This window comes from Lepisosteus platostomus, chromosome 9 (assembly GCF_059453375.1).
Source record: "Lepisosteus platostomus isolate fLepPlt1 chromosome 9, fLepPlt1.hap1, whole genome shotgun sequence".
Classification (NCBI taxonomy): domain Eukaryota; kingdom Metazoa; phylum Chordata; class Actinopteri; order Semionotiformes; family Lepisosteidae; genus Lepisosteus; species Lepisosteus platostomus.
Window position 1 is genome coordinate 25,077,456 of NC_142619.1, and position 26,732 is coordinate 25,104,187.

Sequence of the window (26,732 nt, forward strand, 5' to 3'; positions counted from 1 at the left end):
CTGCAGGAGGAATGTGGATTCTTCAAGCTTTATTACTGTTTTAGGATTTCAAAGTACAACCTTTCTTTATGAGAAAATCAATCAATTCATGTCTGGTTGACAGAGTGTGAGAAAGCTGGCTTTGTTCCAGAACATCCCACAATTGCTTGATTATATATCAGATCTGATGTATCAGATCTGGTGACCAAGAAAAGCCATGACGTACTGTATGGAAAATATCAGTCTCATCTTCACCACATGTGCTCTGTGGATGAGGGCCCTGTCATCCTGGAAGAAACTGCTACAACCTGGGGTGAAGATGATCATGAAGCATCTTAAATAGAAACTACCACTGGCTTGTCAGGTTGGCACTACATGTGCATTTGTTTGTTTAAGAAGAAAATGTTGAAGAATGATTTATCTGACCATATCATATTTCTCCACTTGGTTTTTGATTGCCTGCGCTCTTGACATCACTGGACTCAAAAACATGCATTGCTACAGTAGATGGAGACTGCTTTTGAAACTGGATACTCACATTCTAAGTTGAAATAGGCAGTTAATTGATCAGCAGTTGTTCCTTTTTTGTCTCACACTTTGAATAAATGGATATACACAGTATATAATGATTCTGGAGTATCACCAGCACCTACAGTATATAATCCTGCAACTCACAACTGGCAGCCAACTGAAGCTAAGCAAATGTGAGCCCGGTCAGTACCTGGATGGGAGACCTCCTGGGAAAGCTATGTTTCCTGCTAGAAGAGGTGTTAGTGGGACCAGCAGGGGGTGCTCACCCTGTGGTCTGTGTGGGTCCTAATGCCCCAGTATAGTGATGGGGACACTATACTGTAAAAAAGGGGGGCAGTCCCTTGGATGACACATAAAACCAAGGTCGTAATTCTCTGTGGTCATTGAAAAGAGTAAGATTGTTACCCTTGTGTCCTGGCCAGATTTCCCCCTTGCCTTTATCGGTCTTGGCGTCCTAATAATCTCCATCTATGAATTGGCTTCAGTAATTCTGTACTCCTTTCCACTAATAGCTGATGTGTGGTGAGCTGACTGGTGCACTTTGGAAGTATACGTCTGTCCACTGTTACCCTTTGTTCATGAATAACCTGGGCCCCACCACTCACTTCTCTTTCAAAATTACTGAGGTCTTGCAGCCACTGAATGCTTGTCAAAATTAGCACTAGGCATGCAGGGATGTTATTATCTTAATTAATGCATGACACAAACTTTGCTTTCAATATAGTGTATTTGGTGTCTCTCATTCACCGTTACCTGCACAATAGCTACATTAAGCTTTTTGAAGTCATACAGCCCACAAACAGATTTACAAAAAAAAGAGGACTTCCCAGTTACCAAGCACTGTCCTAATTCTTGTTAAGTATTCACAAGGGGGAAAAAATCTAAAACAGGAACAAACAAAAATAAATAGGAGCACTTCAAAAAGATTCTCTGGTGAACAGGGACTGGAGATTGGAAGTCATTGCAATCATTAGTCCATTTCCAAAGTGCCTCTTCAGTGTTATCAAGTCTAAAAAATGCTTTCAATCAGTTGCCTCTCAGATAATAAGACACATTAGACTCATTGAAACTGATGAGAGTCAGAGTCTTCTTACTGAGTACTTGAGGTCATAGATTAAGCCAGGAAAGGTGACTTTGTTTCTCCATTAATCACAATGTGGAAATGAATGTAGAATCTTCTTTCAGAAATTCAACAAATATTTTCATTACTCAAATACATAAAAAATAAAATACAATCTTTCAGCGACATTTTCAACTGTCTGTCATCTGAACCCGCAGCAGCTGGTGGCTATGCTCTAATGATTGCATCTCATTGCTTTATACCAATTGACTTCATTCGTCTTTTGCCCGATAATACTGCTAAATGCCACCCAGGTTAAAGCAGCTCAGCAAACAAAGTGAAATTAATTTAACTCTGAGCAGCATGTTAATAACAATATTACTTGTGACACCACAGAACAGAGGGAAAAAATAGCATTAAGAGACACTCACATACAAATAAAATAAAAATTCTGCATGAGTAAAGAAAATCATCTAAACCCAAAAGGGATGTAATTTAAAATGCTGCTTGAGAGGTCTGTTTCCACTGCTCTGATGTAAAGAAAAGCAATAACTGCAATGTATTTAAAAATGTGTTAGTTTCAAACAGAATAAAAAACATTTTAAATACATTTAAATTACTTTTTTTGGAATTTAAAGCAAATCACATTGATGTTTATTTCCCTACCTTTCAGATTAACTTGCTCTTTCACTTATAGTTTAACTAAGGAATACTGTACACTAATGAATGGAAAATAAAAAGGCAGGGTAACAGTAATTCAGATAGACAATACCTTTTCTTGTCTTAATTTAAACAAGTTGCATTGTTTAAATAAAAAACATTTTGTATACCACTAACTTAAATGGAAAGTTAATTAATTTTGGCAAATATTTTAAATTATTGCTCAATATTAGCACTGTATAGGTTATGGATATCAAATTGACATATCTGTTACTACTTGTTTCTTCAACTTAAAATAATTACATTAAAAGTAATCAGTATGTATAATGATGATAAGCAGCTGCTGAGAAATAGTACAATAATATTTAGGAAAGTGCATAATTCATACAACAGTTCCATCTCTAATAGAGTCATTTGTCCAATGTATGTACACATTATATTTCCTGTTGCATAGAATTATCAGTCATCTTAATATATTTACATATGAAATGGTAAAGCTGTTTCTAATGACTTCATTATGTGACAGCTTCATTCAGGCCCACTACTCCATTTAGAATTTACATTTAAGAACTAAAAATAACAAATGAAAATCAGAAAGTTGGGTTACACTTTCAGAAAGGGAAAAACATAGTTATGTTAATTTAGTGCCAAAAAAAATGTACATTTTATTATTCACATATAATGACTTTAAATGCTTCCATTTATTCCAAATCATGTAATAATGGAATTTCCATAATAACATTCCCTTATACGATATAATTTTATTAATAGCTGCAGGTTGCATGTTGTGTGATATTTTCTTTTGCAGTTCATCTTCGGAAGATAATGAAACTATACTATATGCTTTTGTCCTTGTTCAACAAATGCCCAAAAAAGAAAAAAAAATGTGTCAATGTAATTCTAGCTAAAGTCAACATACAATATTTAAAGTATGGTGGTTTATTGAAGGTGTTGCCCGGTTAAAAGAGTAACTTTGTCGTAGAAAAGGGATTTTCTACTAAATATCTTATACTGTATAACGAGTTTTTCTCTTCCTCAAAATGATTTTCAAGAACACTTCTTGTGGTGTGAAAAACTTTTCACTTAAGAGAATTTCATACCTCTTCTTTTTCAGCACTCTGAAGGTCTCGCCATTCCTCTGTCACGTGACCAAAGTCAACGGTGTTCATAGGCACTTTAACATCCCCAATGACATCGTGCTTCGAGAAACGATCAAAGTCGTAAACTGTCATAACCAGAGTTTTCCCTCCCAGTTCAGCATAGGGCACCTGAAGAAGAGAAAAGAGGGATCGAAAAGGGCACACAGTGAGCTGTCTGACTGTGATAAATCAATTTGTCTGGCTCTTTGAGATGTCATGCTGGTAAGATTGAATGTTAGGAGCATTATCAACCAGAAATCCAAGTAATAACTATAGAGATTTTTTTTTCTATAAGAGATTTGATGACTGATTACTTATGATTGGGCTGTTTCCTCCACTAAAATGTGTAAGGATTTACTTCTATATGGCCTCAAATTGTTGCAACTGGTGGGAACACAGATAAGACCATGGCTTCTACTTTGTCCTTGATGTCATTGCACTTGATTATACTGAAGGCACTCATGATGGATCTTGGAAACAGTGTTAAAATGTGTCTATTTTAACTGCTCACAGCTGCATTAGCGAAATTTGCTAACATTAACCATATTGGCAAATGTTCAGCCTTCCCTCAGCATATGTTACGAATAAAGCAGTGAAGGCAGGCACCTGTATTCTGTTAACAATGTAAGACTGATAACTTAATTACACACTCTGGGTAGCAATTTTAGATTTATATACAAGGCAGTATAATATCAATTCATTTGGGGGTAATATCCATTTCTATAAATGCTTCTGTCTTTAGAGTGCAGTGATGTGATGTTTACTTTTTGGCACACAATGTTATTTCTATGAAGCACACAGACGTTCTTTTAATGCACCAGCTGCTTGTTGCTGTTAAGAACAAATCATGTAACAGGTTTTAATCATTTTTGTATTTTACTGATCGGCAAACAAAGGGAAAAAAACCCATCTGCTATTAAAAACCTGTCGATTTCTGTAAAAAACATAAATAGGTATGAAATGGGATGCTGATTCTTGAGTTAATATAATTTTGTCACACGCAATTTGCAAAAGGTAGTTTATATGACTTGTTTAAAATGACAATCTATACAGGAATTCAATTAGATCTTTTCAAACCATACCTTGAAAGTAAACTGCTCATTGAAGCAGGGGTTGAGAGTCTTTCTGTGGACTTTAGTCTCAAATTTCTTCTTTTTATCAGGGAGCAGGAAAACCTTCACATAAGGATCAGAGGTCCCACCCATGTCCAAAGCAGGGAGTTCTGCTGCTTGAATAATCCCCACAATGAGCTGGAAGAAATCACAATAGGAGAACCTTAAGATTACTTACTGCAAACAAAAATACAAGAATCGTATTTTAGCTGTTTACATAGACGATTAACAACCTGGGGTTTACACCTTTGGATTAATTGTCATTAATATGAAGTGGATTTGTAAGCCCTACTGTGTTTTAATTAAATGAATTACACAGATTGCTTTTCCCAGCCACATTAAGTGCAATTAAAAAGTAGTTTTTCCATGATACCATTGTATGATTTTTACTGTTTTGATTCTTACTTCCTGGGTATCCCATTATATGTAGGGCATTGATGTGACTGCTTTTGTTTTGATAGGGCAAGCAAATTATTGCAGGAAAACAACATCTGAGAAGATGTCTCAAAGCCTTTGCTACTGTAGGTACTTACAGTAGAGGAACATTGGCCTCATATAGTGCCTTTGAATCTCCGTAACAAAGCCTCTGGCATTCTGGTTTGAGAATCCTTTTCATAAGCTAGTTTAAAAACAGCTGTCAAGACATTTTCAAACGTACCCAGCGGCACAAGAAAAACAAGTACAAAAGTGTACTCCACAGACAAAGAGTAAGTTGAATGAAGCATAGAATGGACAAAAACTAATTAAAGCAGGGTCAGATTCTTGAATAAAACTAGGGACTTCCACATTATGTTTGGAATGTCATTGCAATGCATTACAATTCTCTAAGGGTAATGATAGCAGTTTGACTTTCAGTTTGCACCTTTAAAAAAAAATTCAATTCTTTCACAATAAACCAGAAACAAGTCTGTCTTAAGACTGAGAAGGTCAGTATCTTTTTCCTCAGATAACTAAAATGTCTTGTCAATCTGTAAGTGACAGCCACACCAGGAAGCTAAACTGACTGATTGACGTGCCAGTCTCAGATCGCACTCTTCAGATTTCTGGACTCTGAAAATCGCTCAATCAGATTCCTATCACACGGACATCAAGTTCCAATTTGGGAGGTTCCAGTAATTGAGTGCTGTGGAGAGCTCCTGCATCCTCGCAGACAAGTCTAAAGTACAGACAACTAAATTTCAGAAATTCATACTGTATATACTGTACACACAACAAACACAAAACCATACAGTATGTGAAATACAACTGTAAGTAGATACAGTATTAGTGTAAATTCCAATTGAAAACTTTTACTTTAACTATAGTCACTATAACTAAACACAGATATATAAGGCAAAAAATCCCTCATGAATTACAATGCTTCTGTACTGTAGTTTCTATCATAAGGACAACTGCTGTACATACAGTATACTGTACAGGTAATTCAGAAAAAAAGCAAATCGGGAATTAAGGACATCTTGAGTAAAGAAAGGGAAACAGATCTTTGAGATAAAAGTTGATGATACATGCAAACTAATTTTCTAAAGATAATGACAAATGCATGAAATATACCAAGGAGAAAATCCCAAAGAATGGAGTAAAAAAGACTGGTAGAAGGCTCTCAGAATAGAAAGGGGTCATTTTTATTGTACTTGCATTAAAGCCATTATTTTATAATTAGATATATAGCCAAACAGAAAAAAGTGCCATTTTATGTTGCTTTAAAATTCAAGACAACTGTTCTGTTGTTATAGCATAACTTAAAAAAACATTTAAAAGCCTATGTGTATATATACAATATACACAGCCATATACAATAAAACATAGGCTTTTCACTCAACACAGAATTATATTTTTTCGAGAATTTAACAACTACGATTTATGTTTCAAAACATTCAATATAATGCAAGATTTCTTCACTCCATTTAAGATATAACTACAGTATATATATTTCTGCAATTTCCCTCACGGGATCAATAAAGTATCTATCTATCTAACCTTTAAGGAAATGTCCAGTTTGAACTCTGTATCTGATAATTAATCCCAGATAATTGACATTATCTGTATTTCTCAAAGAGAGCATTGATTGATGACATTGTCTATTAACCTGTAAGAGTTATTTAAAGTGATTCATAACCAAACTTTCTATGGCAGTGCATAGAACTGAATATTGTCTCTTCACTAGGATTAAAGATGTCTGAAGAGTGTGAACGTCTTTGCTTTAAAGCATGCTAAGGCAGATGCCAGGCACTGTCCTCAAGAGAGCTTTTCGATCATCAGATCCCATCCTTCTCAATGCATAGCACTAAGCGATAATTCGTTTCCTCATTTACAGTACTCAGTACCTGTTTCTTCACTGTCTTTCTACTATGTCACACAATCTCAGAACAGAATTGAATAAAGCAGGTGAAGCAGACACTAAACTCCTATATAATCAGCTTTGATAATATTAATCTTAAAATGACCATCTTAATTGAGCCTTCTCAAGAACATTAAGGTGCTTTTAATTACAAGACTATAATTGACATGTTTTGGTTAAGAAATAAAGCATGGACTTAGAAGTAAAATAAAAAAACTAATATTTTAGGTACTAGGTTCAATACTTTAATAAAAAAATAAACTCAAATCCATGAAGAAAACTTCTGTGAGAACCTCCACAGTTCTCTTCTATCAGAAATTAATCAATTCACAAGTCATATTCTATTTAATTTAGTGCATTCACTCTAATAACATATACTTTTATACTAATATGCATAAGTGATGTTTCATATAATTACAGGTTGTTATCCTTTAAAAGATTTTACACTGCATGCATACTGTATGTGCTATATACTGTAGAGTTATTTTATAACACGTGATCTTCAGTAGGCTGAAAGAATTTCTGAATGACACATGCTGATTGAATTCTACAAAAAATAGTGAATATTTGACTGTAAAAGTGAAGCCAGAACAGCAGAGGTTTATATACTAGTGGATTCTCTTAGTGGTGCAGAGGTACAGTTTATCCTAGCTCTGTTTGGCATTTGGGGATTGTATTGAATTAAATAGCAGTGCAGCAAGCTTGTGAGGTTTAGATTTATCTCCCTAGAATTGTGAAAATGCATGATTATAAGGGTTATAGTAAGTAAATCCAAGGACTTAACTTCTACTTCTTACTATAATCGTCTGAAAAGGAGAAAGGGAAGGAAAAACACAACGTTTAGGGTGTGAGGGGTAAAGAGGAAGGGAGCAGGAATATGAAACAAAGAGGATTGGAACAAAAAAAAAGAACATGTGAGAACAGGCATGGGGGAAGAGAAACACTGTCCAAAGAAACAGAAATCTCGGAGATTAATTCTAGGCAGTCCTAGTATGCAGGTTAGACAAACATTATGCGGTTTTAAAATAAAGAAAACACCCAGAACACCATTGTTCCTTAACTTTATTTGCAGAGAAAATGAGTATGACCATTTAGAAAAGGTCAACAGAGCACTGCACATGATTTTTGTTTAGAAATGCACCCCACTAATGTGAAAGTTGGAATACTAATCACGGTGAGTGATAAAAGGGCTTTTTTCTAAAACTGCCCATGAAAAAAAAAAAAGTACATTGATCAGTTGCATACATGTACTGGGAAATACCTCAGCATGGATCTTACAACAGAACAACATATTCAGAATAGCTAAAAGCCTCTGCAAAAAAGGAAATGTTTCGATCTGTTTGAAGATATACAGTATAGTATTGGCATAATTTATCAGGTGCTTTGCACACTTATTTCACAGATAAACAGGGAAATACCTGCCACACATCTAGGCTTTGAGCTTGAAAGGTTGTATTTAGAATTTAAGGAATGCACAATAAATATGCCATAACCATTAAGGGCTTTTATTTTCCTTTTTCATAAATTCACTCCTCTTGTGTGTAGTTGTGTAGGAGAAGCAAAAGAAAGACTTAGCTACTCCCTTAAGTCCTCTATTAAAGGCAGAGGCAGAGCACAACTGTTCAGCCTCACACTGGTTCAAAGTATCTTCCATCAGCCCTCCCAGACAGGTAATTCAGAGCAATTTAAACGTGAACCCTGAAGATGCAGGAAGCCGTCAGAGCATGCCGCTAAAAGTAGGTCGTGCTGATGGCATTTTCCAATTCCCAGTCTTTATTCTTTCTATTCCATTTACATTTACCTCTCCAGCTGCTTTTCTGAGACAGTTTGGAGTCTTTTGAAATGTTATAATGCAGGACTAAGCACACTTCATTGGATTTAGGGCCACATATTTTTTTTTTTGCTCAGGATTAGTTGGCTATGCAACTTGACCAAAAAAACACTACATGTTGTATATGCTGTTGAAAAATTTACTTTAAAAAAAAGATTTAATGGTTTTTGCAGTGTTAACTGTCATAGGCATGCAAAATATGAAATATTCATAGAAGACATAAATAACACTTCACATCCTTCATCATATTTTCCTTCTTAAGCTGTTTTTGTCCATGTCAGATAACATGATAATCTAAATGAGATACATGTATACAGTAAAGATTTTTCCAGATTGTTATGACTGGATATGAAGTAGTGTTTCTATGATATTCTACAGTATACTGGGTTGCAGAACTATACACAATGACTGTACACTGCCTGACGGCCAGGAAGTATTAACCAATTTAGTTGAAGAATCCATTTTACTGTAAGGAACAAACAGGGCCAATGAACTTAGTTTTCTGTTATAAACATCAGATTATTATTTTTAAACTGCTTGTTTATTGTTGAATGCCAACCTCACCTCAAGACAGCAGCTCCAGACAGAGGTTCTATTATCTGTTAGATGGCATTCAGGATTAAGACATTTATTTTCTCTTGTACATATATAAATCACTCTAAATTTAAATTAGGTTGAATGTAGATAGCTTTTGCTGTAGTGGGACCTTCCACCATAGGTTTGCTTTCAAGGTGTAGTACTGAACATACTACAGTACATACTTATACGGCAGGAAGCAGTAATCTGTGCATTAAAAGTAAAAAGAGAAACCTTTTAATGCACAAATATAAAAAAAAATATTGATTCACATGGCTGGGAACTGCTTCTGAGGTTCAGAGGTTGGTGGGGAGTGAAGATAAAGCCGGCGTCACACTACATGACTCGACACAACTTCTAGTCGGAGAGAATGTCAAATTTAACGACAGCAGTTGCTGAATCTCGCTGCCTTTTCTGACCTAGACGGTGTCAAATTATACAACTAGGAATCGCAGGGGGAGACTAATTACACAATTCCCTCACGACTTTTCATCACATTTCAAAATCTCGTATTGCTCCTCGAAAGTACCACGAGGTCGCCTCATTTTGGCAGCCAATCAACATGGAGCACACCTGAATAAGAGGAGGAGCACCACACGAAAATAAACAAACGACAAACACAAAACATCGAACAGACATCTGTGCTGGCTCCAGTGTTCGACGAGCCTCTCCTCCATTTGCACAGTCCAGAACACTCGCCTCTCTTCTTTCCTTGCAGCCGCATTGTACACATTGTGCTTCCGGTTGAGCGTTCATTGGCTATAACTGTCGCAGACACAAGAGCCCACCCCTACAACTTGCAACTCGCTACGAGAAAATCAAACCAGAGTTGTAGGGGCTGTTAAGAGCACTGTGACTGAGTTGTTGGGGGTGTCACACTACACAACTGACGGTAACTGGCGCACGCTGCGACTCTCTACAACTTGCTGTGATTTTCTTACAAATATGTAAATGAAGGCTAAGACTGAAAATCCTAGGAAAAGTCATGAAGTGTACATGTTTTACTGCCCGTCAATGCAGACTTTAACAAAATGAGGATTTCCTTTATCCCACATTCAATCAAACTACTTGAGTTCACAATAAAGGTGAATTGGTTTATGGGCAAGTGCAATTAGCTCACGTGCAAAAATGAGGAGTATTGTGCAATTAAAGGGGCTTAGGGTAATTGAGGGGGAGGTTAAGGTCTGTGTTCTGGTAACCTGCATGTAGTCCTGTAGGAGCTGTGTGTAATGACAATATATGGGTTCATGTCTTTCATGTAATGCTATATATTTATTTTTTAATGTTTATTTGTAGTTTTTGTAGGTTTTTTGTTAGTCTCTGTGTGTAAAACATAGGCACTTGGATGCAAAACAAACATCTGTGAAATCAGACAAAAATGATTGTTGTATTGTATTCTACCAGCAGTCAGTGTTTAAGATGAGACTGTTAAGGTCATGTTATCTCCACAGAACATCCAGTGCCATTGAAGTCTCCTGTGTCAGGTGAGTCACAGACTTGGTTGAATGGGTCAGGACTGGCAAATGCACAGTACACAGTATATAATTAAACAGAAATAACAATCACACACCTGAAGATGGCTCAATAGCCGCAACATTGCGTTTTCTCTTTCTACGTTTCAGTAAGCAATTAACCTCAACATGTTCCTTTTGTAGCCCTCATGCGGATGTTGCCCCCAGCCTAACCTCTTCATTCATAAAAAGAAGTGTCAGAACAGATAGAGGTTACTTACCGTGTTGTCTGTGAAATTGTAATCCAAGGAGTATTGTAATTTCCCCAGCTTCTCTTGCTCCTTGGGTTCATCCTCCTTCTCTCCATCAGTCAGCCCTGTCTCAGCATCATCATCCTTTATAGGCTGTAGAGTCAAACAGAGACCACTGGAGTCAGTTTATATCCTGACACCTGAGCCAGACCCAGGCTTTCGCTACTGTAATAGCTCAAGTCCCCTTCCAAATGCAGCTACTGGGAGCAAGCACTAAGTGACCTTGTTTATATCACCACATGCACAGAATCCTTTATCATTGAGCATGGAACTGACTCTTCTTGATTTGTTTTAAAATTGCCAAGCAGCTAGACAACAATAAAGGTTCTAAAAGGCAAATTCATTTAGCTTTAAAAAAACAAAACAAAACATGATTCCTTTGATATATTTTCGAGCAGACAGCTGAAATGATCTGACAAAAAAACAAAATCAGAAGGGAAATGTCAAGATGGTATTTACTGTAAGCATGTTCCCCACTAATCTTGTCTGGAAGACAACTGTTTGAGAAAGCATGCAGTTAAAACTACCTATCACTAAGCTAAATCAGTTCCAAAGAGTTCATGAAATGTTAGATATTGGTCAGGCATGCAGTGCCTTCTCTTACTACAAAAGGGTGCTTAAAGTAATGTTTTCCCCAGATGGCAGTTGTAATACAGTAGAATTGCAATGTCTTAGACCTCAGCTGCATGTGTTACCATGAGTATGAAAGCTGTAAGCATCATGCCAGCAGAAGGTTTCGTTACAGGGAAGACATATACGCTTCTTTTTGTCTTAATTCCAGGCTGCTGGAGTGAAAGCAAAGGCTGAACAAAATTGATGTTTTGATAAAAAAAGAAATGGTTACTATCACCCCTGTGTGAGAGTTTTACGTCTCTCTCTCTCTGTCTGCTTGTACAACTATTTGTGCCAATTCATTCCAGGGAAGGGTGCTTGGACAAATTAGTTGAGTGGCACATGGTGAATATACAGCAAGGGGCAGAAGTAAAAGATAAAATTATTAAGAACAAAATCTGCTTAAGCTGTCAGTGGCTTTACAAACTAATCCCTCGTCAAGGTTCTCTGTTCTAATTGTCCCAGTGGATTTTAGATGCTACTCAGCTTTAACGGAGTACTGTTTCATACCACGCCATCCAGCACAGAACCAGCTATTAATAAGCACTGTCCGCATGGACACTCAAGTATGAACTCTTTTAATCTTTGTAGTTGAAGAAGTACCAAACTGAAGTCAAATGCCTTTGGTTGTTTATTATACTGCCTCAAGCAAAATGCCAAACTAAGAAAATTGAGACAGTATCTTAAATAACAGGCTCTGTTTCATCTCAGGAATGGAAGAATTCTCTTCCTGCATATTACTGATATTGTATCTTCTTACTACATATTAATCATAAATACTTCTACATCTCTCACTGAAACAGTAAATTCATAGCTATTTCCCGTTGTTAAATGTTAACGAGTTTGCAGTATACTGTCTCAGCTGGTCCTTTTCTGTACAAAAAGATCAGACCTTCACAGCAAAGTAAACTTCTACAGTTTCTATAAGGAGAGAGGATCAATTTGGTTCATCCTTTTTGAAGCGTGTCACTGTTATATATGTATATTTATACATATATAAGCATGTTTGTAGAGTATATATAATTATACATATGTTTTTACTGAGGAGAAACTGCTGTCAGGAAGCTATACGTTAGAGAGCAGCAGGCTAAGAAGGTCCAACAGCAAGCAAAAACCTACCGCCATTGGCAATCCAGAACAGTCATCAGACACAACACAGATAAGGAGGACATAGAAGGAAGAAACAAAAATTAAAACAACCACACACAAGTATTAACACAGTAATCTGGGCATACCATGAGAAATGACTCCTTGAGTGCCACGGATTATGGGTCTGATTTGCCAGGTAGCCTACAGTATATCCTATTTTTAATTATTTGCCTGTGGGTATGCGTTGTTGCCTTTATATTAGAGAGAAATACTGAGATACACCACCAACCGTTACTAGTAATAATCCGTTTAGAAATAATGTGGACCAAATGAAGTCTACTTGAACTAGAATCTTGAACACGCCCTTGGACACAAAAATAAAAGACTTTCTCCACAAGTTATTTTACTTTTTTGTTAGTAAATTTGCTTTTGTGTATGTAAATACAGGGTGATGGAGGGCTTGCAGTCTCAAATGTAGGAGAAGTTCGACCATCTCAGCTACAGTGGATGTAAGGAGTTCAAGGAACAATTCTAAAAGTCAATTTATGCTGTAAATCTTTTAAACAGAAAAAAAGTGAACTGAATGTTTAATTTACAGAGGATATATGAATAGTTTTTTTCCAAGTAAAATTGAATTACACCTTAACATGTTATAACAAAAAAGAAGAGACATTATTGAATTAAACATAAAAACTTGTATTTTCCACTGCACTTCACAAAGTTCTTTTTTGGATGGAAATTTCTCATTGTACATACTGGTTTGCCAAAAAAACGTATACTCTGCATTAAATGCAGTACATAAATAGAATAGCAAAAATAGCTTTTGTGAAAATCTAAATTTCTGAAAATATGCTAACTGTAAATTTCCTTAGCAGGCTGCAGTGTTGGGGCAGGTTAATAATGCAACAAGTTCTCATATTTTTCATCAAATTATTACAACACAATCACACAGCTCCACATAGTGCCAAAAAACTCACAAAACAGTTTCAGAACCAATGCCCCTTTTCACTGCCTGGATTTTTTTATTTGTGCTCTCAGTAGAATGTTAATGTAAGCCCTTCTGATACATGTGCAGTTCAAAAAAAAAAAGAAATGATAAGGAGTGAGTTGGGAGTAGATTAAAGTGTCCATAAAAAATAAAACGTCCTCTTTCACTGAAAGGAAAGGCTCAATTAATTTGCTACTTAATGTAATTAACTTCAGTCATTTCTCCAGGTTAATACCACACTTAATATTATAACACATATGAGTACAACCATTCTTTGAGCAGAACCAAAGAACATACAGAACAGTGCTTCCCAACTGGAATGAAACTGGTTTCCAAAAGTCCCTGTGAAAAGTGTAGCTTTACACTTAAACACAGGTGAACAGTAGGTTCAAACATAGTGTACTTCATTGCAATGTTTAAACAAAACAAACATGTCCAAACTGTCAGAAACAGTTGTGCAGCTATTGGAAATTGTCACTGTAATAAAAGTCAAGGGTGAAACAACATACACTGAAGAAAGGACATTTTCATGGTATTCAGACTTCACATGGCATTATGTGTAACCCAGCTTCTGGTAAAATACTAAGGGCTACTCATACAACTGGCTAATACTAAACATGACAGCAGTCAAAACCTTACATAATGTGTGCAACTGTATTCCTAGCATTTTGTGTTCCATTTTGTGGCTTGTTATTTCTCAAACAGTGCCAACTACATCCCATAGAGCAAGTGCCACATCTGAATAAAAAAGAATATGGATTATTGGGCTTGTGAAGATGACTTTTAGAATATGGCCTTTTTGTTGTTGGCTATCGATAGTGTATTACAAATTGTTAGACATTTCTTTTTCAAACACAATTCCTTCTGTTTTCACATATTTCTTTTCCCTTTTCCCCTATATAACAAAGGGGAACTGCTATCTTTTCCCTTAATTTTGTTCCAGTCCTTTGGGATTTACTGGGATAAAGACGGAAGTAATGTTTAAGTACAACAAATACAGTATACAGTAGGTACTGTATTAAGACATATAGGGAGGGTTTATTCCACATACTTTCGGGATCTCTTGTCTTCACAAACAAGCCCTAAGTGACTCAAATTTTTACTATTAGCTTAGTGGTGTACAATATACATATCGCACAATCTAGATACCTGTACATCCAAAAATGTACTCAAGTTTAAGACACTCTTACAAAGGAACTGTCAGGACCAATCCTGGCCCTGGAAGGCCAGTGACTCTGCAGGTTTGTAAGTGCTCTTTATAGCAGCAGCACCTGAAGAGCTGGAAGAAGCTGTTGAATTGGTACAGCTAAACCAGTAACCAGCAGGTGCAAACTATCAAGAGCTGAGTGGATTGAAAACCTGCAGACACACCGGCCTTCCAGGATCAGGACTGGACACCCGTGCCATAACATTTTCTTCAGATCAAAAGTCTCCACAGGAACAGATGGGGATCCCCCATCATATCTGCAGGTGCTGAGATACTGTAGAAATTTAACTGAAGATATGACAAGAAATCAGAGGCAACAACAATACATGGGATTCAAAATATATTTTGTTACAAGTACTGATGAAACAACAGTGGTGTGCAAATCGTAAAGTTTATATACAGTATGTTAATGCAGAAAATGTTGCTAATCTTTTCTCATTTGAATTGCACTTAGCTCTAGTTCTCACTTTCCATAAATGGGCTTTACGCACATCATTAATTCATTTTTGATCTGATTGTACATCTTTTACTCTTGTAAATACAATCAAGGGAAAGCACTAATATGTGATAGGGAACATTTCTTTACATAAGGTCCAAGCCTGAAAAGTTCACCAGTGAGAGTAGCGAGTTAAAGACACGAGAAAATATAAAAAAGAAAAGTAAGATACAATATTATTTAGATCACAGAAATTTTTGAAATACAGTACATGAACATATTCTTAAAATGATGATCGTATATGGCCCTTCCGTAGGCCATACTGCACAGTATACAGCCTACAGAAGCTTGTAAAATGTGTATTAAAAAACAGGTTAATATAAAAAAATCAGCACTAGTCAAACAATGTTACCGAGAACAGGAATAGAATGTTTTTACCTCCTTTGTATTTTTGCCTGGATCTTTGACATCTTTCATGTTAATAGCATTTTTTCCACCCTTTTCTTTGCCTTTCTTCTTGTTCTTTTTCTTGAACAAACACTTCTTACAGATGCAGAAGCAGCACGTAAGAACCAGCAGGACAGCAACTATGGCTATGGCTATTATGGCCCACGATGGCACTGCAAACAAGAAAAAAGACAGAGTTGGAAACTGAACATTCAAACAGACATCAAGGTCAAGGCATTCTATTATGTACAGCATACAGCATGTTTACAATGAAATAAGATGGTGTTTACATTTGTTACCACTACTCACAACTCCTGTCCCTCAATCACCTGCGACATTCTCATTCTAAATAGACCCGGTCTAATTTTGGGAATCTCTCCCGGATTATTTGAGGTAATTGGTCTAAATGTTGCAATTGTCAGGAACAGTTCTTTCAGGACCCTATGCGGATGACACGATCTGGAAGGTGAAGAAACAATAGGGAAAAATATCATGCAGGAGTAGGTCAGGAGACAGGGGGGCGTGTCCGAGGTGAGCAGGTGTCCAGGGGAAGTGAGTCCGGGGCAAACAATCCAAGAATAAATCCAAAAGGGAAATCCAAAATGGGAGGCAGAGTCCAAAACCAAGGGATCCATCCCAAGTAATTTAAAAACCAGAACAGGGCCGGGACCGGCGGGACAGGGAATCAGGAACAGGAAACTAAAACCATAACGGAGCCAGACGCAGCAGGACCCCGGGCTCTCACGAAACGGGATTCAATGAGAAGTGCCGGGCAAACGCCTGCGTCTGGCTTTAAAGGTGGAACTAAAGAGGGGCTGGGCAAAGGAACAGGTGTAATCAATGGGGGAAAACGAGAAAGGGCTGGAGCGCCCTTAAGAGGAGGAGTAACGATCGTGACAGCAATGCTACATTCATTGTTGTAGATGCAAAGTAGGATGGTTACAAGCAATTGCAATTAGTCATATCATCCTAAAATCTTGTTCTGCTGCTGTTTGAAAAGAACCTAGAATGTCAGTTTGAACAGCTTGAAGGGGTATTTTATTCCATACCTCATGACTTTTTGTGTCTCCTGTTCTAAGTGATTAAAGTGTCTCCCTTTGAAATGTATGTGTAAACCCTTGGTTTGTCTGTACTGGAGGCATCAAGGAATTTGAAAACGTGAATACATTTTCTCGTAATCTTTTCTGTTTAAGCGAGAAGAGACATAGTTCCTGTATATTAGACCAGCCATTAATGGGTCACTTTTCTTTGAAACTTCCAGGACAGCAATCTTCTGTTTGCAATCTTCTTTTTGTGAAAAGGAACACTGAACACAATATTCTAAATTATGTCTTACTAATGCATTGCAAGGTTTTCTAACATATTTTGTCAATTTACATTGACAAATTGTGATGTATTTTCACAATACATCTAGGCATTCTGTTAACCTTTCTTATGCTTCCCTGGACAGTCTGTTTGAAGACTATTACAATACAGACACTCTTTTTCATAGCATGTTAGTTGTGCATTGATTATTCAGCCCTCTAGGGTATCATTTGTCTTTGGTGGTGGCATTTTGACAACTATTACCACTACAAAAGCTACAAATTAAACACAATCTTGCTGATGAGCTACATAGTATTTACGTTAGATTCGACAAGCTTGACTGTAATGGAAAAATCAGGGAACTTGGAGAAAAGCTCACTGCTTTCACCAAGGTTGAATTTGATACACAACAATTTGAAATGTTTTAAAAAAAACAAGTCAGAAAAAGTCTTGGACCTGATAACATCAGTGGGCAGGCACTGAAGTCAAGTGCTGTGCTGTTCAGTACTATATTTCATTATATTTTCAAATATCTTTGAATTAGAAGAAAGCAGAACAGCAGAACCTCAAAATTTGGAAACAGGGAACAATTATACCAGTTGCAAAACACAATTCCCCCAAGATGTTAAATGATTTCAGACCAGTGGCATTGACCTCTTTAGTAATGAAATCATTTAGGAAAATTCCTACAAGGCATGTGCTCAACCAGACAGAGCACCTACTGCATCTCATGCAATTTTCCTCCAGGGCTAAAAGAGGAGTTGAAGATGCTAGCCTCACATTAATAAAACTCTTATATTCACATCTAGAAGATCTTAAGACACACACCAGACTTTTATTTATAGATTTCTCATCAGCCTTTAACACCATTCATGCAAAATTGTTAGTGAATAGATTACTCTCAATTTTGATCTAGACTTTAATATTGTGGGTTGGATCTTAGACCTTTTGAACACCAGATCACAAAGAGTAAGGGTAAATGGTCTTATATCAGAGCAGCTTTGTTCTTCTGCTTGGTTTCCTCAGGGCTGTGTGCTGTCCACTATTCTATACATTTCTTTATACTGTACAGACAGCTGTGGGAGCCCTTTTGAGAACAGACACATCAGTAAGTTTGCTGATGACTCTGTCATTGTCAGTCTTCTCCAAGATTAACACACTGATCATGGGCCTGTAATATATTATTTTATTGAATGAAGTAACAATTTTTTCCTTCAACTTAATGTGTCAAAAACAAAAGACATGATCATTGATTACAGAAAGCAACCACCTGCTGCAAAACCAATAGTCACTGAGGAGCAGGAAATTGAAATTGTCAACAATTACAAATACAATATCTAGGCACTATTGTTGATTAGAAGCTAACCTTCAAGGAAAACACAGATGACATACAGTATGTAAGAAGAAAAAACTTTTTTTCTTAGTGCTTCCTGAGAAACCTCCACTGGAGTGTGTACTACAAAAATAATTTTAGTCTACAGAACTTATTTTGAACCTGTCTTAACATTCATTGAGGCAGCCTGGTTTGGTAATCTTAACACACTCAATCAAAACAGACTCAGCAGGATAGTAGCCAGCAAAATTATTGGTGGATGACAGCTACAGCTGTCAGACATCTATGTCAAACAAATAGTGTGGAAGGCCAGTAAAATCATCGACTGTCATGACCACCCCTTGCACTGTGTATTTGAACTCCTTCCATCTGGGCTTCAATATAGACTAGATTCAAATGCCATAGAACTAAGTTATCTTTTATTCCCATGACTATTAATCTGCTTAATTTGGAAAATGGATTGCGTATTTTACTTTATTTTTTCTTTCTCATCATACATGCAAGTCTCTTATTTGTTAATGGGTTCATGTTGTGTTAAATATTTTGTGTATTGTGTTACAGTACATACAGTACCCGAAAAGCAAATTTACCATGTGGAACAATAAAAGGTAATAAGTAATCACAAATCAACAGGGTGCTTAGAATGTTAGCTGGCCTGTTCAAGTAATTGTAAAATGAAAAAAAAATATTTAGTGATAAAATTTGGTTGATTTACACATGGGGCCATGGGAATGTTCCATGCAGTTTATTCTGTATCAATGTAAACAACATTTGTTTCCTTCATGGCTTCCTACTGTACATTCTTTATTCTGATTCAGAATACTGAATAATGCATCCTCAGGTGGACACTGGTGGATCTAACTTCACTATTCCATGGGCAACCTTTTTCACGATACAGTCATTTGAGGGGACAAAAACATTATTTTGCAGTGTTTTCTAGACACATGTAATTAAAAATGTTTTAAATGTATCACACCACTTCCATACTTATATCTGTTATAGGTATTTCTCTGAGGTGCATTGGATTTGAGCAAGTTTGCAGACAAGTTCATTACAGAATAAAAAAGGTTGGTTCTAAACACAGAAGCCGTGAGATATATTTCACACATATAAATTGCTCTAGCAGTTGACTGGAAAAATGTTTGATTATATTTTTGAACTACTCCACTTGTTGTCACAATATGGTCCTCCTCCAGTGAGCTCAGCACAGGAAAAGAAATACTGAACATAGCCAGAGATCTAGGTTACTGATGACTTACTGTACCTCAGGAGATAAGGACAATGAGAGAAAAGAAGGAGCCACAGATTTTTTTTAATGAATTAAAACATACATTAAAATTCAGTAAGAGATAAGTAAGCAGAATGCCTAGAATATTGATTTTTTATACATTAATTTATTTAAAATTATTTTATTCATCAGCCTGTAAACATCCTATATTTTGAGGCATCTCTGTTTGCTCATCAAAAGGATGTAGCTCAATTAGACAGCTGGCTAAGCCCTAAAAATGAAAAAGGTAGACGTGTCCTTTTTCAGTCCTTGTGTAATTATTGTTGAGCTGTACAGGAATAGTAGCTACTTTCTAGGGCAAAGAGAGCAAAAATGTTGAAGGGGAAAATCCAGCACAGCTCACTGAAGATAGTTTAATCAATGGAAGCAGATTTAACGACTGCACACGCTTTAAAAAATAACGATTTTTTTAAAAGCAGGACATTAAGAACAGTTTAACAACTAAATGAACTCCTTCAATGGATTTGACAAAAACCAACCAATGTCACCAGCTTAAGCAATGACTTCCAATAAAGATTTTTCAATTTTCTGCCAAGTACAAAACATGTTCTTTTCTATCAGCAGCACCTATTATAGTAGCAGGAATTGAATGATAGTGCCATCTACCCATTTGAATCATACAGCCTTTATATCTTCTGCTTTCCTTCATTGAAAAAAAAGAGCTTAGAGTTTTTTGATAGGCTCAACAAAGGTATGTTTGGTGGGGGTTAGTACCCCTGTACTCCATAAAAGCTTCCAAAAATTTTGAATGCATTTATCTATGATACTTTTGATCTAATCGTTGTACCAAAAGTGAAGTTCATTGATAAAACTTCTAGTTTATAAGCCCCCACCATGTCAAAGGGGCAGTGGTGCAGACAGCTATGGATGGTCTAGCTCTTTTAAGCCCACCGAACTCTAGCAGCGTTCAGTCAATTGTGCAGAACCACTCGGAGGATCCCAGTCACTGTTGACTAATGGACTTGACTGATCCAGAAATGATACAAGTACAGTATACATGAGTGTAACGTACCGTAGATGAAAGCCACCTGGAAGCACATCATTTTGAATCTAATGCAGTTTCAGATTGTAAGAGAGACCCTTAACAGTGAGAAAGAAGTCTGTGCTGTGTGTGCCTGTGAGTACACCTGTCAGTCACTATCTCCAAACCCACTAACACCAGACATCCCTTTTAGCTGAAGCATCAAGTGTCTGCTTTGTGGGAAATGAGAATGACACTGTCCCAGAAGAGATGGGAAATAAGCAGGCACTCAGAATTTCTTTTGAATGGCATTTTACATAAAATCATAAAAGAAACAAAGGACCATGAAGCCGGCTGCTCTTCAGTGGTTTAAACTGGACCTGGAACAAAGCTGCAGAATACTAAGGCAGAGGTACTGTATAAATGAATCAGGGATGAAGCCTACCTTACTAACTTATGATTGGACAGCAATGGAAAACAGTCATTCTCAAACTGGCAGGCAAATACCCTAGAATTAAGCTCAGCGTGCATACTCTATATCTTTGTTTTCAGACTGTGGAAAAGGCTTAAAACCATTTTTTTAACTGCACAATGAGCAAACAATTGATAGCAGATAAAGCTAATGAGAATCCCACACACAGTTCTGATGCGGCAGGGTATCTATATACTACCTAACAACCCTTTAAGCAGCAACTGTGACATTTATTATTAAATGTGGCTCATTATGCTTCTTAGTTTAAAGTTCTATGACAATCTAAACACCTAAACAGAATAAATATGATGTAGAAATTGTTCTTTCTTTGAGGATATTTTACTGTAGTAACTAAAATCAAAAAGTTTTTTTTTATATATTGTCTTTACATTGATCCTTAGGGAGACTAAAATGTAACATTAAGTAAGAACTGCATCATAAACACATACAGTATAGTACTGTATGTTAAGGAAGTAATGAACAACCGCAAAGTAAAAAATGATGTCTTTGGATAATATTTTCTAAAGACATGGTACACAATTAAATCACAGAGAAATTCAAAAGCACCTAAGCAAGAATTTAAAAGAAGGATACAGTACACCTGCTATAGAATCTAAATAAAACATTAAAATACTAGTTTATTATGTGCTTATACCTAAATGCTAGGACTACTAGAGAAAATAAACAAGATAAAACATCTTCGTTGGCAGACAATAATGATTGTCAATTGGCAATTGGTATTACAGAAACACATCAAATAGAGAGTGATAAGGAGAATACAGCATTAGTGAATAGACAGTGTTCTGGAGAAGGAGGAGAGATTGAAGAGTGAGGTGTGCCACAACACATCATAAAGAGTGTTAATGCAAAGAACCCTAACTTAGGTGAACCAAGAATTTCAGAATCTCTGTAAAACACAAGTGATAAAAATTCATTTAAAATGCATAGTGTTTGGAAGATGTTATAGACCAAAGTCTGATTTTAATTCTAATTCAAACGTATACAATCAGAATTAGGAACTTATGTGTAAAGAAAGAAAATCATTCTGTGTGAGACAGAAAACAGAGTTGTGAGAACCATGACATTTGATAAAGTTCATCAAAAAAGCTTAATTTTCAAACTGCAGGCAGTAGGCAGAAGGAAAAGCATGTATTTGAATTGAGAACAGGTCAACGCATAGAAAACAGAGACTAAATACATGGAATAAATGTTCAAACTGGGGTGATTAAATTCCTGGCATACCACAGGGACCTGTATTAGGATCACTACAGTTCCTACTTTATATCACTTGTCTAGAATCTGGTATAGCTAGAAAGATAGCAAAGTTAGAAGATAATAAAAAAGTGGGATAAAAAGCACTGTAGAAGCTGCAAAGGAAATAAAAAAACAGAATTAAGTGTAAAAATAAGTGTAGAATTGACATAAATAGAGTTGTTATATTAAAACTGTACGATATTATTAGAGGATACTGTTACTAAATTTTCTATGTTAAAATTAGACCACTACTTATTTATTGCTGCTATGGAATCATTACAGAGAAGAGCCACCAGATGCACTGGGCATAAAGGAATGCCCTGCAGTGACAGCCTAAAGGATTGAACTACTAGGGAACCTGATTCAAGTATTCATAATCCTCAAAGATATGACAAAGTCAAACCAATGGACTCCTTCAAAATCAATAGTGAAACATGAACCAACGAAAATTATATGAAAGCATATTGAACAATGAGAACAGCGGGCACTCTTTTTTGCACAAATGGTTTTTGTTTGTGGGGATCACGCTTTTTTGCTATAGTATGTTGTCTAAACCAATGGGTTCTTTCAATAAATAGCTGGGTGAAATCTTCAGATCAATCAGCTACTAACAAACAAATAAGGTAGACAGGCCTACTAGGCTTTGAAACTTTTCATATGAAAAGGGTTGCACGTACTGTACATTAGTGAATATTAATGGCTTTCCTTTAGTTTTACAGAGCTTTGGCACTTTTAGGAGATACCTGCCACACAGACTGTTTAAAAAATGACTACAGTACATTTATTACACTGTGTGAGGTCAGGTATTGGCAAACAGAAATTCGTTTAATTCTAGCGTCTGAAAAGGTTTTAAAAGCTGCTTGCCAACAGTAAAACATTGTGCTTTCAAAACAAAGGAGCTAAAAAGCTCCCCTTGAAACAAAACACAAATTACAAAGCTGTTTTGATGTTGGTGAAGTGCATCAGAGAATGGCTAAAAGAACCAGAGTGGGATCATTTAGCCTCATACAGCCAAATGTAGTGGAAATAATGATCACAGGAGACAACAGCAGACCTGCTATTCAGAAGGTTAATTATGACTACGCTCACAAAAAACTGACTACCTCTTAGCAACTGGGAATTTATGTTTCTTTTAAGGGTAAAGAAAGAAATATCTTGAAGCACTTCCTCTGTAAACCATTTAAACAGCATTCTTCAGAAACATGAGGAACATTGTCACCTGATATTCGTACTGCAGAAAATCATAATCCAATTTCAAAGTGTAAAACTAAAACCTGAAAACACACAAAATTGTATTTTTTTATATGCATAAAAGTTCATGAAACCATGCACAGTCATGAAAAAAATAATTCAATATATAAAAATATAAATTTGAATATTTTAGATTATAGAAACGTACAGATTAAACATGTGATAGTTCCATATACTTTGCACTGTTCTGTATCAGGTCAAATGTTTGTATACAACTACTCACATTGACATATATTTTAAAGCCAAGGTATATATTTACAGTAAATACAGTTACTGTATATGAAGCATACAGATTTTGGAAATTCCATAAATATTTCTGGAATTATTTTGATTAATTGATCATTCATGACTAATGTCATACATTTTTGTGACTTTGTTATATAAACACCAAATCATCTCTCTAGTGAGAGAATTCATCTGGTTCAGATGATAAGGTGAATTAACCTGATGAATGTCAGGCCTAGTGAAAAATCAGGAAAGAAAAACACAGAAAGGAACCAATATGCCCCACTTATCAAGACAACAATGCTTATTTGTCATCAGTATGTTGAAGGCTGGACTAAGCCAATGCACTGTTGATTGCTATCTGAAGTATTCAGAAATGGATATTTCTAACTTGCAGGAAGCCGTTGCCAAACACAGTCCATCAATGACAGGCCACAATCTGGGAAGCCATGAGTCTTGGAGAACGAGAGGAATCGGTGAAATTAGAAAGAAACAGGAAGGCACAGGGGGAGCAAGAGCCACTTGAGTCAAAGGCCAGAGAATGCAGAGAGTATGAGCTCAGTGAACCCTGCAACACACTTCAGGAAAATCACCTCGCTGTGAAGAAATGGCATGCAGACCTCAGAGCCAAGGCTAATAGGAATCACTACATGAATTGTGATGGATTTCCAGATCCATCAGTGCCATAGGAGATAAACACTTATATACTGTAAATCTATGGAGGAAAAATACTGATGTACACATAAATGCTGTTTTGACTCGAGTTGCTTTATCATTAATGTAAGAATACAACATGCGTACAACATGAGTAGAAGATCATACGACTACAGTACTGTATGTAATATGTATGGGAAGCATGACAGCAATGTCCTATTTAGCAAACATTCTGCTGTTATTGACGTTTACATCTGCTGCTATTCTTGATTTCAGGTTTGTTTCATTTCTTGTACCTAGAAAACTGGCAGATATTTAACATTCTTAAAAAGTTACCAAATAAGTTGGTGTAGATGGGCCAGATTGTCCATTCACTCCCCAACTGATGGCCTCACTTATCCTGACACCCTGACATTTGGCAGTGTACTGCATTCCCTCATCCTGATAGTGTCACAATGATGTCTTGGGAGATGAGAATGTGATAATTATGCTGCTGATGCCTTTCCTGCCAGACTTAAGACGCATTTAACATTCACGGGATGAGCTGAGATGACTTGTAGCATCTAGGACAGACCAGATGGGACAGAATACCAGAAGACAGCTTCTACAACCTGGTGCAAAGCATGTCATAGAAAGTACAGTATAGCTTATATTGCTTCCAACAGTAGCCTGGGACTTTCACAGTAGACACCCTATTGATCAACCCTGTTAGTGACAAATGTTAATCAGGAAAATGGATTTCTGATGTTGCATGTTTTCAATGAAATGCCAGTGCACTTGATAGAAAAAAAGATTTTTCATAATAATACTTATATGAAGGTAAGAGTGTTAGGTTTCTTTAAAGCTCTGTACTCTGTAAATCCTGAAATGAATGCATACTCGTGCTGTTAGTATATTAAAAAAATCTTATCTGGCAAGCACTCATTTTAAATGATTATGCAGAGAAACAGATAAGACCCCAACTGCATTCTGTCACAATCTCATGTATTTTAGGTATTTCATTCTGCAGGCCCTAACATAATTCAGCACCAGATATCAGATACAGTATTTCATGCCTGCCACATTATTTCAAGTAAATTAGCATAGAAGAATGTGAAGTTAAACTTATATTATTACTATTTTGCTCTGTAATGGATTTGGTGCTACCAGGTTCATTGACAATTCAACAAACCATCAAGAATGATTTCTTATCACTATTACCTTAGATGCAAATGCAAAAATAACAATATTCTTTTTTGTTTTTGCATATTAACACACAAGTTAAAAGTCCATTGTCTATCCTTACAGGACAAATGGAGAACCCCATATTGTGCCTAGTAACATGTCATGCATAATAACAACATTAATTTTGTGCGTTTTGTGCAAATTAATGTATGGTCAACACATAGTATACAGTACGTTGGAATAATACTGATGTGTGATGTACAGAATAACTACTGTGTTTTCCTGTTTGCATGCGTGTGCAAAATGCAGGGAGATGGATGCTGAAGGGTTCTCACAATTTCAATCCAGGGCATCCTGATATTGTTATGAGAAGTTCATTTTTTGTGATCATTGCCGTAAGAAAAACTGTCAAGAAGAAAGGATACCCATTCATCAGACTCTCAACTTTTCTCTGCACACTTATGTAGTCTTTTCTTAAGAGCTATCGGCTGCTGACAAAATCAATAAACCCTATCTTCTGTAGGAAAAAGTCAGATAGTGTCAAATAACTTTCTGATCCTTAGCTCAAGTTCTTTTTCGCTTTGTGGGATTTTTGTAGGCAGAGCTTTGTACACCCTTATTCCACCCACACCATGAACAATTGTTGGAAAAGAACTAAAATTTCAAGTACTGTCATTTACTCTTAAAGGTACACTTTTATTGTTGAGAATTATATGCATCACATTCGTAAGCTTGTTTGCCAATTCTCAAAGTTTTACTATAGAGCAGTATAAGAAAGAGTATAATATATTATACATTAAACTTAACTTTTAATTGTGAACATCACTGTTACGCCTACATGGTGTTTACCAACAAATTTGCAGGCTTAAAAACCCAGCTAACTTAATACTTTAAAGATGATTCTTAGTCTTCTACATAACCTATGAAGACCTCTATTTCAAAGTCTGTATTTTGCCACTGAAATACTGTTGCTAGCACAGAAACAAAGATAAACTGGGCACTCCTGTTGAAAAAAACACAGGTGATCCTTTAGTTTTAATGATATCATTCCCACAAGA

The 26,732-nt window shown here is 36.3% G+C and overlaps 1 protein-coding gene across 4 annotated transcripts in view; it reads right to left on the reverse strand.

Moving 5' to 3' along the window:
* syt1a (synaptotagmin Ia) overlaps positions 1–26,732 on the reverse strand; it is a 310,170-nt gene that overhangs the window by 40,446 nt on the left and 242,992 nt on the right. For 3 of the 4 annotated variants that reach the window (XM_088647276.1, XM_088647277.1, XM_088647274.1), the window contains 4 exons: positions 15,759–15,940; positions 10,959–11,081; positions 4,452–4,619; positions 3,331–3,498 (listed from right to left, as the gene is read on the reverse strand). In XM_088647276.1, the coding sequence (XP_088503402.1) occupies positions 3,331–3,498; positions 4,452–4,619; positions 10,959–11,081; positions 15,759–15,940 (641 nt within the window). The remainder of the gene's footprint in view (positions 1–3,330; positions 3,499–4,451; positions 4,620–10,958; positions 11,082–15,758; positions 15,941–26,732) is intronic. The other variant, XM_088647275.1, reaches the window with a different exon arrangement.